Genomic DNA, 21913 nt, shown 5'->3' with positions numbered 1-21913 from the left:
CTTCTTTTTTGCCTATCGCTGCATGCATCTGCTCGCTTCGAAGAAACAAGCCACCCTGCGCCGATCGATTCGCTCAACAACACTTATCTCTGTCGGGAGCCGAAGTGAGACAGGGGCGCGCAAAAGCCAGAGCCTTTCCCGGCGGGTGAAGGGAACATGTGTGTCGCGCAGGAAAGAGCAATGGACCAGTAGGGACGCGAGACGGAACCCGCGGCAACTTCTCCATAACGCACCGCCAGCTGGTACGCGCCTCCATGCGGCCAGCGCCCGCAACGCAAAACCGCAAGGCAAGACATGTCGATGCTGCTACGTACAAGAAAAGGAACACGGGCTGAGACGCGGACGCTGCGCTGCGGCCGGCCCCGCCAAAAGAGCGCAGAGCCTCTCGTGCTCGGCATCGACAGACGGCTATTGCGCTGTCTCTCCTCGTCGCGAAGTGCAGAACGGTACCATGGATCGTGTTGAAAAACTAGGTACCAATATTTCGCTTGCGATTGCGCGAGAGAGTGCGGCCCCGCAGCCGCCGCCATTGCGGGAGAAATTGCCCTGAAGCAATAGTACGTACCCTTCGACCGTCCCTGGTACTTGCTCCGACCGGAACACCAGAGAACAAAAAGCCCCCGTCGTCAGTGTGCGTATGCGGGCGACGCGGCTCTGCTCGTATCGGACCATAGCAATCAAACAAAAACGCCATACCTTTTCATGCACGGCATTATTGCAGCCGTATGCGGGCTTTCCGGCGGGTTACCCCAAACCCATCAGCTCACGGACAATTTTTGGAGATAGAGAGAGAGTACGATTACGGCAGCGGCAGCCGCTGCGAGCTGCTACGCCGCAACGACACAACCGCCGCAAACCGCCCCATCCACTTGTTGGTCGTAGCGACGTGCCGTCGCGTGGCGGTTGTCGTGTTGGCCGCACAGTCAGGTGTGGCTGGCTGTCTGGCGCTTCGCTTACCCCCTTTGGAGCAGGTGCTGAGAAAACCTGTAACAGGGTCGAGTTACAAAAAAAGAAACCCAGGGAGAGACACAACCATCGGCTCCTGCCGGGACGTGGTTCGTGTGGGGAGATGGTTTGGGGGATGTGACCCGGCGCCATGCTTTTCTTCCTCATCTCTTTTCGCGTGTTGCTACATCCCGCGCCGAACGTGCGTCTTCTCCATCACCAATGACACGCGCCAAAACCACCTCGCCAAGGCCCAGATGCCGTGCGTCGTTGATCATGAGTGTGGAAAAATTGACGAGGGGCAGTGCTGGTGTGGATGATGGGGCGCCCACGGGGTGGCGTCAGGCGGAGAATTTTATTATTGGAAATTGAGAGATTGAGGGCAGATTGCGTTGTACACGCGTGACGAGGCTTGTTCTTCCTGAGAGATAACGACGGGCAATCATCCACACGCCGGCGGGCACCCGGGATCGCGAAGAAGGAGCTGGATCGTGAGCTAGCCGTCACTTATCGCGGACCCTCATTTTCCTGCGAGTTGTTGGGGAGGAGAGAAGGCCCGTTGTCGGCCAGTCTATCGTGAAAAAGCTGCATGCATGCAGGCAGGCACCAGCATTCTCAGGAACGAGACTGGATCGGATGGCCGGCAGCAGTGTGTCAGCTTACCCACAGCCTCATCGATCCGCGCCTCGAAACACGGAGTCGTACATGGAAAAAATGGCTTCAACAAGCGGCGGCGCCGCCGCCAGCTCCACCTGAGACGAGCAGTGAGAATGATGAGTAGAGACGCGAAGTGGGCCGCTTCGTCAACTGCCGGAACGAGAAAGTGAGGCTCCCTTTTCCCACCAACCAACCAAAGCAGCACGCAACGTCTGCTGTGCCGCCCAACCCGGCACTGCCTCCCTCAGAGCGGTACGTACCTCTCCGCCTCTGAGCGAGCTCCGTTCCACCCGCGGGCCATGCTTGCCCCGTGGAGAGTGAAACCCCAGAAAATTGCATCAATGTCACCAGAGTATCTCTTGACACAGAACTCACGCTCCGACACACGGCATCAGCCGCGCTACCGAGAAGCACACGCCCCCATCTCCACAAACCTCCTCAGGGTCATTAGCTCCGCAATGCGGCGAGAAAAGGGTGACGAGGGAGGGGAGGGGGCGGAGGCGGAGAGGGGGGGAAGACACGAAACGAGAGAGTCAAGGCGCAGCATCAACTCAATCATGCTCATCTCGCCTCACACACCAGCCAGCTGTGGAGCTCTGCTCTGCTCTGTGTTTTTTTCCTTCCGGGAAAGCCCACACGGCCAACCAAAAGCCACCGCCTCCACCCCACATGGGCTCGTGCGCCCCTTCTTTCTCGTTCTTCTGGAGAAATTCCGGAGAACACAAGGGCCAACGCGTCCGTGAGCTGGGCTGGCTGGGCGGCGGGGTGGTCCGTCCGCTGAAACTACTGCCTCACATCATCGCCCATATCTCGTCAGGCAGAAAAGAGAAGCAAGTCGAAACCCACAGCTCCGCTTCATCGGATTTAGCTGTTGCCGTCTCCACACCGTGACCCTTTTGCTCACCAGATACACGCGCCAGAATGAGACCAACCGCGGCTCCGCAAAGGGAGTGACAATAGAGGCAGCTGGCCAATCAACCCCGCCGATAGCCTCTTTTCTCCCCAAAGGGCACTCCTCTCTACCCTCACTCTCCCTGAGACACATCAGACCCCTAACCCCCCTCCCCCAAATGCGGCAGGCCCCTACCCGGAGCGGCCCCGTCCCTCGCGAAAGACTTCTTCCGGTGGGCTGAGACTACGCCGTGCCATGTGCGCCGCCGCGCGTGAACGGACGGGCACCGGAGCTCCCTTTCGCGCGGCGGCGGGCCGGCGGGCGGGCAGGCGGAGACGTAGTAGGGGCATCAGGGGGGTGGGTAGGGGTGGTCCGCGAGGGTAACCAGAAGAGAGGCCGCGGGGCACCGAGGTAAACCTTGGTACCATGCTGGCCTGATCATGGGTAGTGGTAGGTGGGAAGAGCTACTTAGTTCGGGCTTTTAGCCGCGGAAATAAATAGTAGGACACCACAGTAGTAATCATCATCGTGAGATTAATGATCTAGTAGTAGGGAGAGAGGAACCTAGGCGGTGATTACGGGAAGGGCGGCGCAAAGGGCGTATCTGCCACGGACGAATGGGGTAACGAAGACGACAATGGGGGGGAGGGGCGGTGGTACGTAGTAGAGGGAGGTGGTGGTGGTGGGGGAGCAGGAGCAGCAGCGTGGCAGGTTTGAATGTCACCCGGTACCGGATGCAGAAAGCGTGCGGAGGAGTTCGGGTTCTATCGGCTGGTCTGATGAAGTTGTGTCGCGTTGCGCGTGTGTGGGTGGGTGGAAAGAATCGGGGGAGGGATTGATTGGGGGGGGACCAAAGCTTTCCCGTGGGGCGCCTTAATCTTGGAGCTTGGAGCTTTACCCACGGGGAAAGCGAAGCGGGTTTTGACGTCGTGGGGGTTGCCCGTTTCGGCAACGCATGCGCCCTCTTATCGAACCTCGCCGCCCCCTTCTAGTCGCTGGAGCTAGCAAAGACGAAAGTTTGGCCGGGCGGGCGTGATGAAACCCGCCCGCACGCGCGGAGCCGCTGGTGGCAGCGGCAGACTTGCGACGGAGCGCGACCGGGCGGCTGCTAAAGGCTGCACGTGGAAGTTACGTAGTGCTGATGCTTCGAACGGTGCCGCCCACACGCTCCCGCAATCCGTGACCACTGGGCGCCGTGCCATCCTTCCTCACCTCCTGTGTCTCTTGACGTAAACTCTCCAGCCCAACGCCTCCGTGCGCTTGCGTCGGCTCCCTGATGCGCACAGTGGTCACTGTCTGGGCGGGGCGCCTGGCGTAAGGCGATAGGGTGGGCGTCGGTCCGCCAGCAGAGGCCCAGCAACCAGGGAAGCAAAACGGTGGTGGCTGGTGAAAAGGGCTGATGATGAGACGCCAGGGTGCCGCTGCGGGATGAGGCAATGCTGGGCAATCTTGCGGGAGCCTAGACCGGTCTCCTGGCGGGCCTCATCATCATCATCGGGCAGTCAAGATGGCTGTAGCATCGTTGCCGCTTTTAGCGAGCTGTCAGCCTTAGTGTCACGATGGCGGATTGTTGTTTTCCTGACTCCACCGGGCTGAGCGACTGGACCCTTGGGTGACAGCGCACGCGTTGACATTTGCTAATCGTTACTGCTAGCCGCCCACCGCGGAGCTTTTCAGTCCATCACGCAACCGCCGATTGCATTGTGGAGTGCATGGTCCGGGGGCGAAGGGGCAAAATGTGGAGTACCATTCTTGCCTACCCCAGACCGCAGTGAGTATGTATGTGTCACTACCGAATCCTGGACGGCCATCATCGGGCCACTCGATCGTGCGCCTTGGATCCCGGGACGGTTGTGATCAGGGAAGGCCCGGTCTGCTGATTCGCCGTCGTTTGCGCGCGCTTCGCGTAGAGTCAATTGGCTCCAAGTCGCGCCGCCGGAGCTGAATGCTAACACGCGCAGGGAAGGCCAGAAAAAATATCCGCGGCCATTCGCATAGATCCACGTATGGGAGCGCCCGACGCCCTGAAAAAGCGGTGAACGGAAGGCCATGTACGCGTACCTGTTTCGGCGTGCATGTGTGGTGTTGCTGCAATGCGAGCTGCATGCAAGCCCAAGCACCGGCTTCTCGCAGCAGCGAAGTAACGAGATGCTCACTCCACCCTGCAGCCGGATAATGCGGGGATCTGCAAAAACTCGTCCCCCCTCTGCTTCTCCGCATGCACCTGCGTGATCCGGCAGTTCCCCAGCCCGAGTCTTCACCCTACTGGCCCGCTGTCGGCACGTACTCCTATACAAATACCAGCAAGGGGGTCGCACAGCGAACTTCTAGCCCCTCCTTCGTAGTCAGAGTAGCTGCAGATCCGTAGCACGAACCCCGCGCAAACGAAATGTCGTTATCACTCGGAACACGCTTTCCAGCCCGCTGACTGGTCCATTGACTCGTAATTGCTAGACGATAGCCTCACCAGGCCATCTTCGCCTGATTGGGCCCGGACGACTGTCCGCTCGATGCTGTCGTACCCGCACGCACTTGCCGCCAGAATCGTCATCTCCCGCTATCATTCCTCGCCGTTTTGGGTAAAGCCGCCTTCGAGAGATGCTTGTAGTTGACGATCATGTCTCTCATTCATAGTCTCATGATTTTGGTGCTACCCTCAGCTCTTTTCCCCCCTCACTTTCAAATAAAGGGGGAAATGATGGGCGCAAGGAATGTTCGAGACGGGGAGACGACCCCACGGCTGAGTGTCTGGCTATGTGGGGAACGGGGGTCCAGCCGTGAACCACCGACCACAAGCAACGAGCAGGGTAAAAAAAAAATTAAAAAAGCTGGGGTAGCGGGGCAAGAGGTACCAGCCGGGAGAATCTTCCATCTGATTGCTGAATAGAGCCGTGTCATCCCTGGTCCCCCGCGGAATCCTTCGCGCCCAGGGATGAGGCTGTTAAGCGGCGGCGCGGGGGAGACCAGATCCTCGCTCAGACACGGGGGACGACTCCCCGTGGGGAGCGGGAAAAAAGAGGGTGTGCGGCGATTGATGATACGGATTCTGAGTGATAAGGGCGCCTCCGGGGCGCCGGGAAGGAAGGTCCCAGACTCTTTGCCTTCGTCAGCAGCGGCCGGTAATGAGTCCGAAGGTTAAAGATAATTGAGAAGTGTTGATGCTTTCCCACTGATAGGACACCCCTTCCCTCGGGGAACGATCCCGTATCCAGTGCTGACTCTCGTGACGAAAATAATCAGGGAGGACGACTGCCGGTTGAACAGCCACCGTCAAGCGCCGTGGTTGCTGTCGGTTTCAGCCAAAACGGCGCGGGCTTGGTAGTCCATTACCACACCTAAATCCTTTGTATGCAAAGAAAAAAAGCTGATGCGTACGTGATGGGAAACTTATTTCCGCATTCCCGCTAGCCTCGCCGTAGATCTGGAGAAAGAAAACTTGCCTGCGGGCCCTCCTTCCCTTTTCACTCCACTCGCACCCCTGGTTCCGTCTCCATGGGGAAACCCGCAGCGCCTCCCAGAAAAATGTGGGGTTGGTACAAAGGAAAAAAGCAAGTCAACACGTCAACGCTGAAACGGAAAGGCTGGCCATCTGAACGGCATGTCTCTGCCGGCCACACAGCAATAAGCTATGGAATGTGTGCAGCCCTCAAGGAGCCGCTTGCTTATCTTTCCGTGCGGACGTGAGGGGGTGAAGGGGACACCGAAGGAAATTGGGAGAGAGTCACGGAAAGTCCGGGGTACGGGACAGCGCAAGCATGCTTATCTGCGTCATCGTTCGATGGTTGTCTGATGTGTAATTTTTTCTTTTCTCTGCGTCGGTCTTTGAGACCGGATCTTCCGATCTTTCGATCCCCAGGCAGGAGTCCGGTGGGTGGAATGGCACCAATCTGCATTAGCTGGCGTGTTACAGCCAGCCTAGCCCATCCGATCGCCCTGGTCTTTTTCCTTCCGCAGCTGCGTCAGATGCAGACGAGATCACGTCACACGCACGCACAACGTCCACTCGATATTGTTGGTAGCCGGCGAAATTAATCTTCTCACCTGCAGGTCATGCCGCGTAGAGTGGAGATGGAATGAGAACCGTTACTTTTGAATTAGGGGAGTAGAGTGCGTTCTCCAGACAGGTAAATCTATCAAAGCTGCCGAGCATGTTCGATCCATCGCTCCGGAGAGACGAATTCTGTCCTCTTCCGTCGCCCGAAAAAATAACAACTATAGGAAATATACATCGTGCGAGTCTACCGTGACCGCGGAGGGGGTATGATTTCAGCCTTGCGTCGACACCCGCAAACACCGGTCCAAGTCTATAAAAGCAACAAGCGATAGCGTCAATCAATCAACAGAGAAAGGAAAAGGATAGCGCGGTGCGGCTATTAAGAGTGAAGAGTAAAGCGTGACCAAAGTTTCGCCGTAGGATGCCACGGTGACGTGCATCTCTTTGTGTCCCATTTCCCATCTATAACCCAGAAACGCTGAAAATCGCTAAGCGCAGCCGAAAGAGGTCGTGCCAAACCGAAACGCCCAGTATCATGCATTTGATGTTGGTGGCTTAGTAGCGATCGCCGAGATCGTTGCCAGCGACAGATCCAGTCGCGGAGTTGCTGCCGGACGAAAAGCCACTGCCAGTGTTCAACAGATCCTGGACGGCGACCTTGGGCGCGGGCGGTACGGGCAATTTCCTTTGGGAGCCATCCTGCCTCGAGATGATGTCACCTATTCTGAGGCCACCGGTCTGGCTGGGAATGTACGGAGCCTCGCCGTTTGCGGAAGGCTCCATGGGGGCAAGGGCAGGAACGTGCTGAAGCGAGAGATGGCGGATGTGAGGAAGCTGCACGTCGTGCAGGCCGTGTGGCCTTAGGCGCGGGGAGTGCGCAGGGGTAGCGAGAGGCGTGTGGTCAGGCGTGGGGGAATACGAGTCATGTGAGAAAGTTGGCGAAGGCGGCGCGGTCGACAAGGGGGATCCAGGGCGCGACTTCTTCGTCATGCGGTGCGAGTACTGGTCGTCCTCCTCGTGCGAGTGCGAACGAGACATGGGCTGCGAAGAGTAGGCGTAGGCGGCCAGGCCGGTGACGCCAGGCAGACGGCCGCTGTTGTTGTAGTGCTGGTGCGAGCCGAAGTGGGCCGGTCTCGACGGGAAGGAAGGAGCGTGCTGCTGCTGTTGCTGCTCGACTTGCGAGGCAGCCGTGGCCAGGATGCCCATGGAGCTGGTCGGGTTGGACCTGTTGTACGCGGCCAGGCCGGGGAGGTTGGAGTAGCTGGAGTACGAGTGCGGCGGCGAAACGTTGGGCGAGCCAAGATTCGAGCCGGGAGCAGAGCGGGAGATGGGCTTCGAGGGCGGAGGCATCATGTGGGAGATCTGCGCGCTGTCGAGCATGCCGGCGCTGGCGACGGCCTGAGCGGCGGCGACGGCGGCGGCATGCTGCTTGTTGCCCCGGCGCGAGTTGGGGTTGTTGTGTATTCTCGAGTGGCGGGTGAGCTCATCAGAACGGGAGAAGCGCTTGGTGCAGCCGGGGAACTGGCAAGCGTGGGGCTTCTCGCCAGTGTGAGTGCGGATGTGGCGGGTCTGATGCTCAAGGCGGTGGAAGGCCTTGTCGCAGAGCGGGCACTTGTAGGGACGCGGCAGGTCCTGCCGGTGGTCCTCCTGGTGAGGCTGCGCGTTCTGAAGCATTGAGCCCATGAGACCGACGGGTTGGACTGTGGCAGCGGCCATCGGGGTGTTGCTGGAGGTGGAGGCGGTGGAGGTGGCGGCAGCGGGGGCGGCCGTAGATATGTTGTTCTCGGACTGGTTGGAGGGCGATTCGGGGTTCAGCAGATTTTTGAAATCCACTGCGGAGGTTGACTGGTGCATGTGACAGATGGCACCGCGGGTCCTGGGGCGGGAGCGTGGTGGTTTTTGTGGTGGATGGTGCTGGGATGCGGGAAGGTAAGGCGAGCGAAAACCGGAGAAGGGGTGGGAGGGGCGGGCGAAAATCTTATAAGAGCGCGCTCGGGTGAGCCGCGGGTGACGCAGCGCAGGCAGAGGAAACGTGGGGAACGAGGAGCCGGGTGCTGTGCAGTCGACGAGGATCAGCCGGAAAAGCAGGAGCGGCGCCAAGCCCGAACTGTCGAGCCGGGAGGGAGGAATTTTCTGCGCGGGCTGGGGCGCGCGAAGGGGTGCGCTGGGGCTGATAGCGCTGGTCAGACGGGACAGGGGGCCGCGCGCTCAAGCGGCTGTGGGGACTTTCGTTGGCCTGGGGCTGGGGCCTTCCCAAGGCTTTATTTCGGTGCTGCTTTTTTGCGCCTCAAGCGCCGGCGCCCGCGCCCAGCCAGCAGCCAGAGAGCAGCGCGCGCGGCGGTGCGCTGGGCGTAGCGTCGGGGTCGGCGAGCGCGAGGGCACCGGGCCCTGCTCCCTGCTCCAGGCCGTGGCAATGGACGTGGCAGGCGCCGCCGGGGGCATGGCGGTGCGCGGGCACTGAACCGCCAGCGCCGGCGGAATCCACGCAGGGTGGAAATGTGGAGATGCGTTTCGCCCACCGGCACGGCCGACGTAACAGCTCGACAAATTTTCAGCTGATGACAGCGCAAGACAGATGACAAATGGCGCCGGCCGTCCCCGTTGAGCTTGCGCGCGTTACCTCTGCCTGACCGCCAGCCTCGCTCTTATCGGTCACCAGGCGCAGCCGCTCGATCAGGCGCGTCCCGGAGCGCGTCAGGTGGCAGACGAGCCCAGAGATAAGGGCCAGCAGCGGGAGCAGCAGCCTGATGGGCGTGAAGCATCTCCACGTTCTGCTAGGCGCCGAACGGGCAGCGGTCCCGCAGATCCGGGGTTGACGACGACGACGACAACGACACATTGCACTGCACTGCGCCCGCAGCCCGCCTTGCGCTGGTGCCTAGGACCCGCCTGGCAATGGCCCCTTGGATGTTTCGCCATCTCGCCGGCCAAGCCGGGCCGCCCTCTCAGCATTTTCGCGCAATATTACGGCAGGAGTCTGGGCAGCTTCCGCGGACGGTCGGCCAGGAGCTGGGAGAAGAGAAAGAGACACTGCGCCCGGATGATGAATCGCACAGCATGCAACGCACCGCAGGGCACATGTGAAGACGCTGGGGGCGCGGGCCCAATGAAACTTGACTACCAACATCTAGGGCTGTCGCACGGCAGGAGAGGGCTCAGGAGACTGGAATGCGCGTGTGTGTGGGGGGCGGGCTTGGAGATGCGACCGCGCCGGCCTGGAGTCAGTCTCTGGGGTACTGACGGTGCGAGCAGCAGTGCTGACGCCGTGAAGCTGAGGCGCAGCGCGTCTGGAGTTGATATTGGCCGGCTGCTACTCCGGCGGCGGGCGAAGGATCTCTGAGGCAGCCAAATATAACCGCCACGGTGAGCTGGCAAGAGTCGGTGAAGCAGGGCGTCTCTCTCGCCATGGTCCGATGTCACAGTCGTGGTGGCATGCCGTGGCCACGCGGGCAAACGCCGGGCAGCTGCGTTGCTGGCAGCGGGTGCCGTGTGCGATGGTCGTCTATACAGGCGGCCACTATTGCCGGTGCATGTTGCAAAGAGCGCGCTTCTGGAAATAATTCTGATCTGCGTCCCTGCGTCCCTGCGTATCAGGCCCATGCGAGCGCTGGCGCAATGCAGGCGAGGCCCGGCAGCATTGCCCGTTCTGCACGTAGCAGTCGTATCGATCCCCTGTCTCGGGGAAGCAGGAGCTGCAGCAACGATCGCCATCGGCGTTGGCCAGTCGTCGCGGTGGTGGCTTCAGCAGTGCGAGGTTGCGACTGTGGGGGGCCGCGCTTTCCCAACCGGGCTGGCTCCCGCCGCGCTGCGGGATGCTGGGCCGGGGGCGACAAAAATAGGCCGCGGTGACACAACGACGGCGGGCGCGTAGGGACGAAATCTCGCGCGCCCCTTTCCTCGCCGCGCTGGCGTCGCACGGCAGGGGAGAGACGGGCGCATCTCGATCCGGACGAGACTGCTGTTGCAAGCTGTCGTTATCTCCACAGTGCCGCATTTGCTCGTGCTCTGACTAGTGGAGCCCCCGCTTGAGCTAGTGGTTCTGATCAGATGTAACCGGTACTTTCCCTATCACCGAGATCCGGTTGCGCTGCCGGCCCTGGGCGGCGCCGTACATGCCGGATTCGGGCGAAGCCGGGTCGCGCGCCTCAACACCACCGTCTCTCCCAGCGCCCTCGCAGCCTGCCTGTGGCGCAGCTAACCCGAAGCAGCATGCCCGCCTACCTGCTGCAAGGTACGCAGCCACACACGTCCTCACGTCCGGGGCTCCAGCAGCGCGTTGGGCGGATTGACGCAGGCCCCCGGCCGATGCGCAGCGCCATATGTGGAGAACCGTATCGACTGACATTTCCGCTCCATCGCGCCATCCCAGCCCGTCGCGCTGGCCTCCGGAGCGAGTCCTCTAGTCGAGTGCGCGCCGCCCGCCCTGCCCGCCTCGAGGTGTCGCGCCGTCCGAGCGATTTCCGACGGAGCATCGCGCTCAATGGGGCGGCCATTTGTCCGTTTCGCCGCGGCTTTCGCTGCGCCTGCGGCTCCGCCCACCCAACCACCAGCCCTCCGACGACCGCACTCCACACCTCCCCAACCCTCTTCGGCCGAAGAGCCGGCCCGCCCTGCGCGTTTGCAACCCTCACGCCAGACGCGTCCAGACACGTGCTGCGGCGCGCCGCACCCGCTCACCATCGCCCACCAGCCGTGCCAGCACCGGCGCGAGCCCGCGCCGCGCGCCACTGGAACGCATTTTTGCCGCTTCGAGACTCGGCTCATCGCCGGCGTTGAGGATCCGCCCGGGCTGGGCGGAGATCGTCATCTGGGGAAAGGGCAGCCTGGTCCCTTTGTTCGCCTTCCGCTTGGCGCGAGATGCGGCTCTCGACCCTTGCCGGCGTCGCCTGGACGCCGAACCTTCGATCCTGGAGATGTTTGCGTCACCTCTCGTCCTCTCGACCTGTCTGGATTGCGGAGAGCTGTCCTGCATGCCTAGGTGCCTTGGACGGGCCCCTCGACGGCCGTTTTCGCCGTCCTAACCATGTCACACCACCGTGACGTGAGCCCCTCTCACCACACCTCTCGCTGCGAGACAGCTGCCGCCGAGCGCCAATGTCTCATTAGATTTTGCGGGGTGATCATTCGACCTGCGACAAGGTCTCTCGCTCGTCCCCGCACGCCATCCAGGTCCGTCTCTGCTCGCGCCTGCAACCCTGTGGAGATGGTACGCCGTCCTAGGACAAACCTCGGCCAGCTTTGCCGCCGCGGCCTCAATTCTTCTTATTTCCCCGAGCATCTTCGACGGTCGATAGCCGATGCAGCCTGGGTAAGGCTCGGCCCGGCCGGCTGAATATACCTGCAGCCACACCACGCTGCCCTTCGCCTCCCCGACGTTGACTCCGATCCGCCTCCTGTACGGAGCAAGTCATCCGACGGTGTCGCATGCGAGCACCAGGCCTCTGCACTGATAGGGTGGCACTTCCTGCGGCACTTTTTCCTTGACCGCCGGAAGAATGCCATGCCACTGTAAGCACAGGGGACGGTCTGCCATCCGTGGCCCATGCCAGAGATCTTAAATCCGATAGGCAATACCAAGCCTCTTTTAACACCCAGATGCTGTAAATCAATTGCACATCAGCGAGGCTTATGCCTCACACCGCTCTGCAAGTAATAACCATCCCTGCATAAGTCTTCCCACAAGCTCGTGATGCGCCTAAATTTTTCGCCCTCCAGTCCGTGCTGACAAAACTCTTCCCAATCTCTTACCAAATGCTACCCCTTGAAGTAACTCTTACGATTGTCGGGCTCGTTGAATTGCCGCCAGCCGGCTTCGCATCTTCCGACGGTCAATGTTCGTTCACTATTGTTTTGATGGTGACTATTGGCCGATATCGCATGGGTTGATCCCTTCTAATGTGGTTTCAATAAGCAGCATCATGTCGAGTCAGAATGAATCGCAAGCTCTGACAACTTCCGAGTCTGTGTGTCTGGGGGCGCATGGAACTCGGCGGCTACACGTTGATCATGATCATGTGGCTGGCCTGTGGATGCGCATCATGGCTGCCAGCACAACAGCAGCAGCCTGACCGGAATTTCTATGCCCGGGCATAGAGCAACCAACATCTCTCATGCCCGGGCACATCGTGGGCCTCCACATACCTGACGTGAGGGGTAGCACTTGAATCAGCATGGGTAACTCCACTGGAGAAATCGAGTCAGGAACAGAGGGCTGTCGGAGACTGGTTTCCGTCTGTCGACCTTTGGTGAAAAGTTTTTTGCTGTGCTTCGAATCCTCTGACATCACGGCGTGGCTCCCTCTTATTCGCCTGTTCCCCTTTCTTGGACGCCGTCATCTTGACCGAGACCATCACCAGCCCCCTCCGTGACGTACTAAACATTCATCCGGACCACCTCTTACGTGTTTCCCCATGGCCACTGAACCCGATTTGCGCCCGTCGTCTGGGGATCGGCGTGGGGTATCCCTGCAGCATACGGTGAAGGAACGATAGCGTGGTTGGAGGCCAGAAGGAGGCCAACGAAGATACCGAATAGGAGTGAGGGGTAGCCCACCTTCATGGAGCTTCTCAGACACCGCCATGTCCCTTGAGGAGGGGCGCCCATCTGTCTCCATCCAGCTATCGGGACCAGGAGGCAGGCGCCTCAACAATTCCCCAGGATCACCACACCTGGCCGTATCGATCGGATCCTGGGACCAAGTGACACCACATCCGGAGACACGCTTGGCGTAGCACTTTCTCTTGCCCTCTCTTCTGCTCAACAAACCCACGCGTACTACCGGGCCCATCATTCGGACTGACTCCATCGTTGCGGACACCCGGCGAAATTACACGGAGGCGGTGCACTTGCGGTCAATAGCCCGGTGGACCCATCAGCTCGAAGGCGGGGCTGCGTGCCACTTTGACACGAGCGTGCGTGATAGCGGTGGAGGAGAACTGGACACCTTTGCAAAGACTTGGGCTGTAGGCCATGCAGGGCCACGCATGACTGTGGATGTCCGTGGCTTGCCTAGATGCACAGAGGAGCGCCGGCCGTGAAAATTTGCTCTTAGGCTGGAAAACCACCCGCAAGATGGAGGCTGGAGGTGGTCAGAAACAATAGGGGCTCCTACATGTTGGGGCGGCTAAGCTCTGTGCTTAGAGATCGGCTGTGAAACTGTTTCAAACCCGCAGTGAGATCTTTGGTGATATGATAGCTGATGGAGATTTGGCAGATACCGATTGTCATAGGCCGGATCGATTGACTTCACCGCAGCAGGTTTATGGATCTGCCGCATATACATCAGGGTCACCGTCCACGTAACCTCTGAAGAGACCGAACACCATCTCGGTGAATTTACAAAACTCGCCGAGACGAGACGCCGCGCACCACCGACTTTCCTCGCAGGTTGTCGCACCTTGACGATCCCGGATTGGATATCTCCGGAGATAAGCACCAAATGAGCCATACGAAAGACGTACATTCGTAAGAATGCTTCGCAAGAAGTACTACAGTTTGCTTGCGTGGGTAGTCGGAGCACACCTTCGAATGCTGTTGCATGTTTCGAAAGATTACATCTACGTCACAACACCTGATTCCTTTACCTGTGGAACGTGGCCATACGTCGTTTGAAAAAGAGCTGCCAAGAGCCAAGTCTTTTGGACCTGCTGTGCCGCAAGCTCCGGCTTATGAATGTGTGGGGCAGGCGAGACTTGCATGGTGCGGCCACCAGTCGCGACTCAAGTTTACCCCAGCACCAGAGTCAAGGCGCTGCTGTGGAGATACACGCAATTATTGCTTACCAATTGACAAGCAAAAAATGCTTGGAAATCAAGCTTACAAGATGCGGTCAAATTTACTAAAGCTCCTTTTCGGCACAGCTCAGTCTTCATTGGCTCATATGAGCCGTCATGAAATACCCCGCATATGCAATATCGGAGCGCGATTCAGTGACGTTTACGTGCAAAGTAGAGCTTTCCCTAATTGGTTCTGATCACGCCAGCAACAGGCAGCAGGACTCAGTCGTGCATGCTCTCTAAATGCTTACATGCAAGGCCGTCTCTAGCTTTGTCCAAAACTACCGGTCCAGAATTGACACCGCCGATCACAGCCTGGTGGGAGCCTTTGCTCCCTTGATTTCTATGAATCATTTAAGCGTCTGGAGCTTTTATGCTGCTGACCGTACGCTTGTTTTATGTCCAATCTTCGCGATTTAGTTCGGCTTCCGTGTTGCATCTCTACCGAGGAGTTATCTTGGAAGCTCAACAGCAATATTTACAAGGTTTCAAGCAATTGGCTAGAGAGGATTCAATGTCTTCAGAGCAAATTGAAGATCAACATCGGCATGCTTGTACAAGAGACAAACAATCCAGTCCCCCCGATTGGTAGATGCGGACGAGATTAAATTACGCATGCAAATGGTATCATGAGTGAATTCAGGAACAAGCTTGAAAAGCATGGGGGAAAGAATTGGATGGACCAATACCAGCATTTCGTCAGCCTGGCGGGTGACATGGAGGCGAATACAGTCAAGTGTAGTTGGAATAAAGTGTTGACAACTCGATGGCCCTCGAAGTGACGCACTGTACTTTGGAGTCTCGGCTCATCTTTGTCTCGGATCGTGGACCTCAATCAGATAATCAAGGAACTCATGGAGGAAGTCGGAATTCAAGCAATGAGAACGGCATCTCCAATCTTTATTATTTCATCGAATAATCACTTTTATGATGAAGTGATTGTTGGTGGAGACGTGCTACTCATGACCTTCACATCTCGACCCTTTTCATCTCCTCCTTGACCTTCATTTTGAAACAGCCGTTTCAACTCTGATTAGTTAACTCTCAGACACGGTAGAGAGTTGTGTGGTGGTACTACGCGCCTTTTCTGTGGACACTGCCAGCATCATTTCCGTCGCCATGATACGGGAGAAAGCCGCTTTCTTGAAGAAAATCCCTCTGTGGGACTTGTGACCCAAACACACCAAGTTTAATAAACATGGAGACCATGATATGAGGCAGATGAGCTGGATGAACCGGGTGAGCTGGATGAGCCAAATGAGCGGAATGAGCGGGAGGCGCTAGTAACGGCAAATAGCACTAATTGGACAGAATGTACATGTCTCGCTGACGGTCTGGATTGCCTTTGCAGTCACTACGGCAAATCAAGTTGCCGTTTATGATATCCGTCAACTTTAGTTTTATTAGCGCTGATAGCTTGTGGGGAATTTTGTTGGTGGCTTCCGGTTTTATTTAGTCAAAATATCGTGGTTTTAGAAAGACCAGTCAAAGGACTTATACAGTTTCGATGAAATCTACAATTTAGAATTTCTCTTCCTTTTCGGCTAGTGAACTACTATTTTATCGAATTGTACTGTTGGCACTAAAGTTCGTGGTAAAGCTCATAGTTGCTAAGTTGGTTGTTTAAAGTGTCTTTGGATTTTACCATGCTGTAGAACACTTAGAGCAACTTGTGGATAGAGCTACCGCTATGGCAGAGTTTAATGAAAGCTGTGCTAATATAAAGATGCTTGTGTCAGAGAGCTAGAGTATCTAAGGTTTGGCCTAGATTTGGAAATATAGACAAAGCTGCTTATGGAAATATTTTTGGGTCCGGAGTTTGAAGCACGGTATTTCTGCAAGAGCAGCGCAAAGAAATTAAGCCAAATGCTGCCCCAACCGTAGAATTCCTTAATATCCCTGTGAAAACACAGGTGCGAGCCTGCAGCTTAGGTAGCAGAATACAAAGTAATGCTTCATGAAGTCACTTGGAGAGGTCTGAGCTCAAGCCACAGTGGGGGCCAAAAGAGATCGTCTCGCGCCTTTGAAGAAGAGGCTTAGCGCCCGTCTCTTGCATCTGCACCTGCATGACGACGACAATCAACCTTCTTTTCTCGTCGCCAAAAACACTCGACTACCCGGTCTAAGCAGTCAAATACATGACCCAAAAGTTCCCCTTCCTATAACCTTTCTCCCCACATGAACACAGACCTCAGCCTCTCGCTCCGGGACCTCAGTCGCAGCAGCGGTGCTGACCAGCACCAATCCAAAAAAGACGACAACAACCTCATCAACCAACTCCTAGACATCCAGGACCACTACCTCCTCCACAACCTCAAATCCCTCGCCTGGATCACCAACCTCCAATGCCTGACCACGCACGACCCGCTCGCGCGCAAGCGCAAATCACACCCCGACGACACCTCCTCCTCCCATGACCACCTCACTGCGACACCCACCACCCGCACCCTCGCCCGCACCACCGTCAACGGCCGCAGCGGCGACTACATCGCCATCTCCTATCCGTGGACCGCCGACGCCGCTAGTGAGGAGCCCACCAGCAGCACCCTTGACAGCCCGGCCACCGGCTCCTGGCGCATCCGCGCCTCTTCCTCATCATCCTCCTCCTCGGCCGCCTCTTCGCGCATGCTGACCAGCGTGTCAGCAGTGCGCGACGTGGTGCTCGACCGCGCGTGGCGCTGCGCCGAGGCGCTGGGCTGCGCACGCCTCTGGATCGACCGAGAATGCGTGCCGCAGGAGATCGACGACGACGATGATAGCGCTGCTGCAGCCGTCGAGAAAGAGCAGGCGCTGAACACGATGGATCTGGTGTACCAGCTGAGCGACTGGCCGGTCGCGCTGCTGTTCCGGCCGGTTGGGAGCGAGGAGGATCTGAGGCTGTTTGAGAAGGTGATGATGAGGAAGCTGTTGAAGGGCGGGAGCGGACCGGGGTTCAAGAGCGGCGGTGGCAGCGGCGGTGTCAGCAGGCCAGGGGATGAGAGGTTGAAGGAGAGCGTGGATGCGGGGACGGCGAGGGCCGCGTTGAGGATTTTGAGGGAAGTGACGGATGATCCGTGGTGGGAGCGCGCGTGGACGTTTCAGGAGGATTATTGCGCGGGACCGAAGATGAGTTTGTTGATTCCGCTGAAAGACAGGCGGTGGTGGAGGAAGAAGCGGAAGTATGAGTTTTGGCGGACGGGCGATGTGCCGGGAGAGCTGATGGTGAGCTCGGTCGAGTTCCACAAGGCGGCTACGCGGTTCTGCTTGGCCTACATGAAGAGCGCTTTCGTGTCGAATGAAGAGAAGGGCATTTGTCGGACTGTTATTCGGAAGGCTGGACGGTATTCGTACACCATCTTGTATGATGGGATTTCCAGCGCATCGGATTATTCCCGCACCATGACGACAAGGATCCTCGAGGATATTGCGCATCGGAACGCCAGATTTCGCGCTGATTTGCTGCCAATAGCATCCAACTGCTGCGAGTATGGCGTCCGCCTGGACACCAACCGTCTGAGCAAGTCAGACATCAGTCTTGCAGTTTGCATACTTGCGCTTTGGCTACTCAATGGCGAAATCTACAAAACTCACGTCGAGAAGACGCCGGCCGAACTCGAGGCCATGAACATTTTTGAGTATCTCAAGGCAATATCCTTGGATAACTTCTCCCCACCTTTGCAGAGAGGTCAGCTCACCTTCCTGAAAACTTGCCGTTTTGTCGACATACAGCTATCGGAACACGGCGTTACAACCAGCGGCTGGCTGTGGAAACTGGACCACCAAATCTCAACAGATGATCTCATGTTCCATTCCCTGGATCAACATGCACCTCAAAATATCACCCAAGATGAACCAAAAACCCCGAAATCACCTCTGGAAGCTCTTGGGGTTAAGCTCCGACATCTGAAGCATCACAGCTTAGCAGACCTACTGGAATCTAAGAATTACTTTTCTGATTTGGAAGAACAGAAGAATGCCGTCGGCGAGAGCACTAAGAGTTGTACTCCTGCGGAAACCCACTTGCGCATGACGGCGAAAAATCTGGAACGCGGGATTATGAAAGGCTACACGCTTTTCCTTGGTCGCTTATGGGATGGACAGAAGGAAGATGACGAGGAAACAGCAGAACCACATACGGCAATTTTCATCGGCGGACGTGAGGTTCAGGAAATCGACTACTCCGTCCCCAGCACTCAGAGCTCATGGAAACATCACTCCGGTGGTCCTTGTGCAAGGAGAAGCTGCTCCGGGACTCCCGACCTACCACCACCGACGCAGGAGAGTGTATTGAACTTCGACACATCAATACCCGCATTTGCCTTCACAGCTTGGAGCGGACGATCTGAGGATGATGATCGGAATATTGAAGAAAGTCAAATCGACAAGTATGTCTCGTTGGAAGTTGAAGTAGACGAGGAAAGAGCTAATGGTATACCGATGCTGCGGACAAAACGCTGGTTAAACGGCCTTTGCTTCTTTAGTCGGGCAGCGGAAATGGATGTCACATTCGCCTGGCCCCCGGGCCTACGGAATGGGACTTGATGACTAAAATTTTACTCGAAAAAAGCACTTGATTCAGCATGTCGTTCGAGTCGTACAGAATGTAGTCCCTTTTCAGCAGATTGCGCACTCATTCTAGAGACTTGCTCAGTATAATTTTTTAAGAAGGCCTATGCCATAGAGTAATACTAATTCATCTCATGGAGCCTACGATGGACTTTGAAACCGTATATGACGAATTTCAACTGTAATGATAGCAAAAGCTAGCTTAATTGATCGAATGATCTCGTTTTTGGATGGTACAATTAGTGAGAGGTACGTAAGTGAAGAATCCGCAAAACGGTCCATGGAATATCTGCAGGCAGCGTAGAATATATACGCTGCCAGATGACCATCAAACAGCAAACGTAACGGTGGCAAACAGTAAACGGGAGGGAGGCGAATAGCTTGAAATTCTTTCATCTATCAGTGACATGAAGCACTTGAGACTTGCCTTGCTACTGTTGATTAGAGGTGGATTTTGTTTCACGCTTATGGATTCTGCTAAAGTAATTAATTGTTTGAATCTGAGGTTTCATTTCCTTGTGGCGGTGTATTTCTTTCCTGCTTCTACGGGTAATGCTTGGAGCGACCAACCGCTAGATCCTCTTCAGAACCCCGGCCAGACACAGCCCTTCACATCGGGCTCATCATACCTCGCTGTCGCAGACCACGGCTCCTCATTCTCCGCATACGGGGTGAGCGGCAGATCGTACGGCATGCGCCAGCCCACCACGACCTTCTCACCTCCCACATCATCACTTCTTAAATTGTCCACCTCCGGCATATCCCTTCCAAATACCGGAAGCATCACCGCCTCTTTTCTCTCCTCGCCTTCCGCCAGCAATGCTGGCCACACTACCACGCCAATCTCCCAGCTGCAAATCCTGACCTCCTTACCATTCTCTCCATCCTGCTTGTCCTTCCTCCCCTTCTTGGCTTCGCCGTCCCCAGTCTTCACAGCAGCTGGGAGCGCGCCCCACGCCTGCGTCGATAGATTTGCCGACGTCAGCATCGCCCAATCGATCGTTGTCTGCTCTGTGCCATCGCCCCTAGCCGTGGTTGCGTACCGCACATACGTCTTCACATGCGGTGCAGCAGAACTCCTTAACGCCGTCATCGGGTTCTTGCTGGTGTTCCAGCGGCAGAAATCCGGACGCATGTACGCCAGCTGCTTCCGCTGCGCCGCGCTCTGGGTTTTAAAGTGGATAGAGCCACCGGCACGGTAACCGTCGAGAGCGGTGCGAACGTCAGTGACGCTAGGGAAAATGATACGGAAGTCTGGAGGCGTGGCTTTTCCCCCGGATGAGGGACGCAATAAGTTGGAAGCTTTTTGGAAGGAAGATAAGGCATTGGCTGGCTTTGTGGATGAAGTTGTAGAAAGGGAAGAGAAGGTCGGGGATGGTCCCTCTTTGATGCTTTCTAAGATGGAGCGGAAATGCTCTAACCACGCACCGGCTTGGTCAAGTGTTGCGATTGAGGAGACCTGGGCGACGGCCATACCCTTGCTCGGCCTCGTGGTCGAAGTAAGTGGGATCTGGCTGAGGACCTCGCGCAGCCCAACCCAGCCCCAAGATGTCTGTTCATCGGGATTTCTATCATCAAGCTTTACGCGGCGTGGTACGCTTGCTACGAGTGCAGCGCGGATGGCAGAGAAGTCATAGCGAACGAGTTGCTTTGTCAAGGCGGCGAGACGCTTTCCATAGGCGGACAAGTACCGAAGAAGATCGACTTTGAATCTTTGTCCCGTGCCAATGGGATACTTGATGTTGCCGCTTTCGTTGGCGTTGTTGCCTGCGGTAGATTCTGAAGTATTTTCGGGTAGAAGAGGCAAAAGCGGGGAGCGCCAGACAGCATTGGTCATGTTAGTCCAGTCCTTGGCGATCATGTTGGCCGTATGAATGACGACTTGTGCCGAATCGTCTGCACGGATGAGGATCATCATTTTGCTGTGATGCGTCCCGAAAGCTTCAGGCATATAAGCCTGGATAACTTCGAGATTGGGGTATTGCTTGGCCCATTCCTCCAGCATTTGTCTCTGGACATCCTCTCTACGCCAGCTTCCATGTATGACCTTAACTCTCATACTTCTCCTTACATCCTCGTCTAGAGAACTCATCAGGAAATCCATATCAAACATGTAGTTGAACTGCCACATCTCAACGATCAGTGGGTCGCCCACTATATCTCTCAGGGCGACGGTATCTATGTTAGCAGCTGGAGGAAGGTCGCGTATGCGCGTAAGCTGGATTGGCGATGGAACAAACGTCGTGCCTTTCTGAGTGATTGCTGTAGAAGAGGTCTCCTCTAGCTGACCCTCCGTAGGTGTAACTCTGACGTTCCTTGGTCCCGCCACATGCTGCACCAAACCGTCCTCCTTCTCCTTCTCAGATTCCACCTCGTCCTCATCCTCCGTCTCCACGTCACTACCAAAAGTGACACTTGCTCTTGTCTCCCTCGTCGCAGGCGGACTGACCCTCTTCTCCAAGCTCCTCAACGGCGTCGAGCCACATTTTCCAGACCGATCCGAGCCATCGTCAGCCACACCCGTAGGAGCGTCATCGTCCCGCTTCAGCCGCTTCGCCGGCCGTTGTTGGTGGCGCGCAGGACGAGCATGGCCGCCAACCTGGCCCCCACCTCCGCCCCCATCATCCTCATCCTCGTCCGTCGTACTGTCCTCATCGGTCGTACTCTCCAGGTCTTCTTCCTTCGGAGGCAGAAATGCGGCTCTTCGATTGCGCTGCATGGCGAAAGTGAAAAAGTTTCGTTTGCTGCCTTCGGCCACCACGAAGAATGACGTCACGTGCCGTTGCTCTTTTCGTGGTGCGGTCGTACCTGATCTGAGAGGCACCACCGATGGTGATGACGGCGGCGTGCGCGTCAGAAATCGATGTCCCGGCAGCCAGCCAGCCGGGGCGCGCCCAGAAAGCCGCAGATGCAGGCCGCCTGCTTGGCTGTCAGCGTCTTTGAGGCTATTGGTTGTCCAATGTGCCGAACGTCCGTCGGCGGATGCGGCCCAGAGATTGCTCGAGCGGTAGTGCTGTCTCCCTTGCGTAGTCGCGGGCGTGGCTGGGGGGCGGCGACGAGTAGGTTGGCTTTGTCTGCTGGGTCGGGAAGGAATGTCCCGTGGTT

General features: G+C 57.2%; 3 protein-coding genes across 3 annotated transcripts; 1 reads left to right on the top strand and 2 right to left on the bottom strand.

Annotated features, from left to right (window-relative positions):
* Window positions 1-7043: 7043 nt before the first annotated feature.
* Window positions 7044-8342, bottom strand: LTHEOB_8876 (Zinc finger C2H2-type protein; the record flags this gene model as incomplete). Its single annotated transcript, XM_035518401.1, has 1 exon — window positions 7044-8342. One exon carries the CDS (start codon window positions 8340-8342, stop codon window positions 7044-7046), a length of 1299 nt encoding a protein of 432 aa, XP_035369775.1.
* Window positions 8343-16441: 8099 nt separating this feature from the next.
* On the top strand, window positions 16442-18784 carry LTHEOB_8875 (Heterokaryon incompatibility protein; the record flags this gene model as incomplete). Its single annotated transcript, XM_035518400.1, has 1 exon — window positions 16442-18784. The coding sequence occupies one exon, from the start codon at window positions 16442-16444 to the stop codon at window positions 18782-18784; it is 2343 nt and encodes a 780-aa protein (XP_035369774.1).
* A 607-nt stretch (window positions 18785-19391) lies between these two features.
* LTHEOB_8874 (Tyrosyl-DNA phosphodiesterase) lies at window positions 19392-21527 on the bottom strand (the record flags this gene model as incomplete). The annotated part of the gene is made up of 2 exons (XM_035518399.1): window positions 19392-20062; window positions 20237-21527. The coding sequence occupies 2 exons, from the start codon at window positions 21525-21527 to the stop codon at window positions 19392-19394; spliced, it is 1962 nt and encodes a 653-aa protein (XP_035369773.1).
* Window positions 21528-21913: the final 386 nt, after the last annotated feature.

The sequence above is a fragment of the Lasiodiplodia theobromae genome (genome assembly GCF_012971845.1).
Source record: "Lasiodiplodia theobromae strain AM2As chromosome Unknown scaffold_29, whole genome shotgun sequence".
Lineage (NCBI taxonomy): Eukaryota > Fungi > Ascomycota > Dothideomycetes > Botryosphaeriales > Botryosphaeriaceae > Lasiodiplodia > Lasiodiplodia theobromae.
Note: the sequence above shows the minus strand (reverse complement) of the source record. Positions and strands in the feature narration are given on the sequence as shown.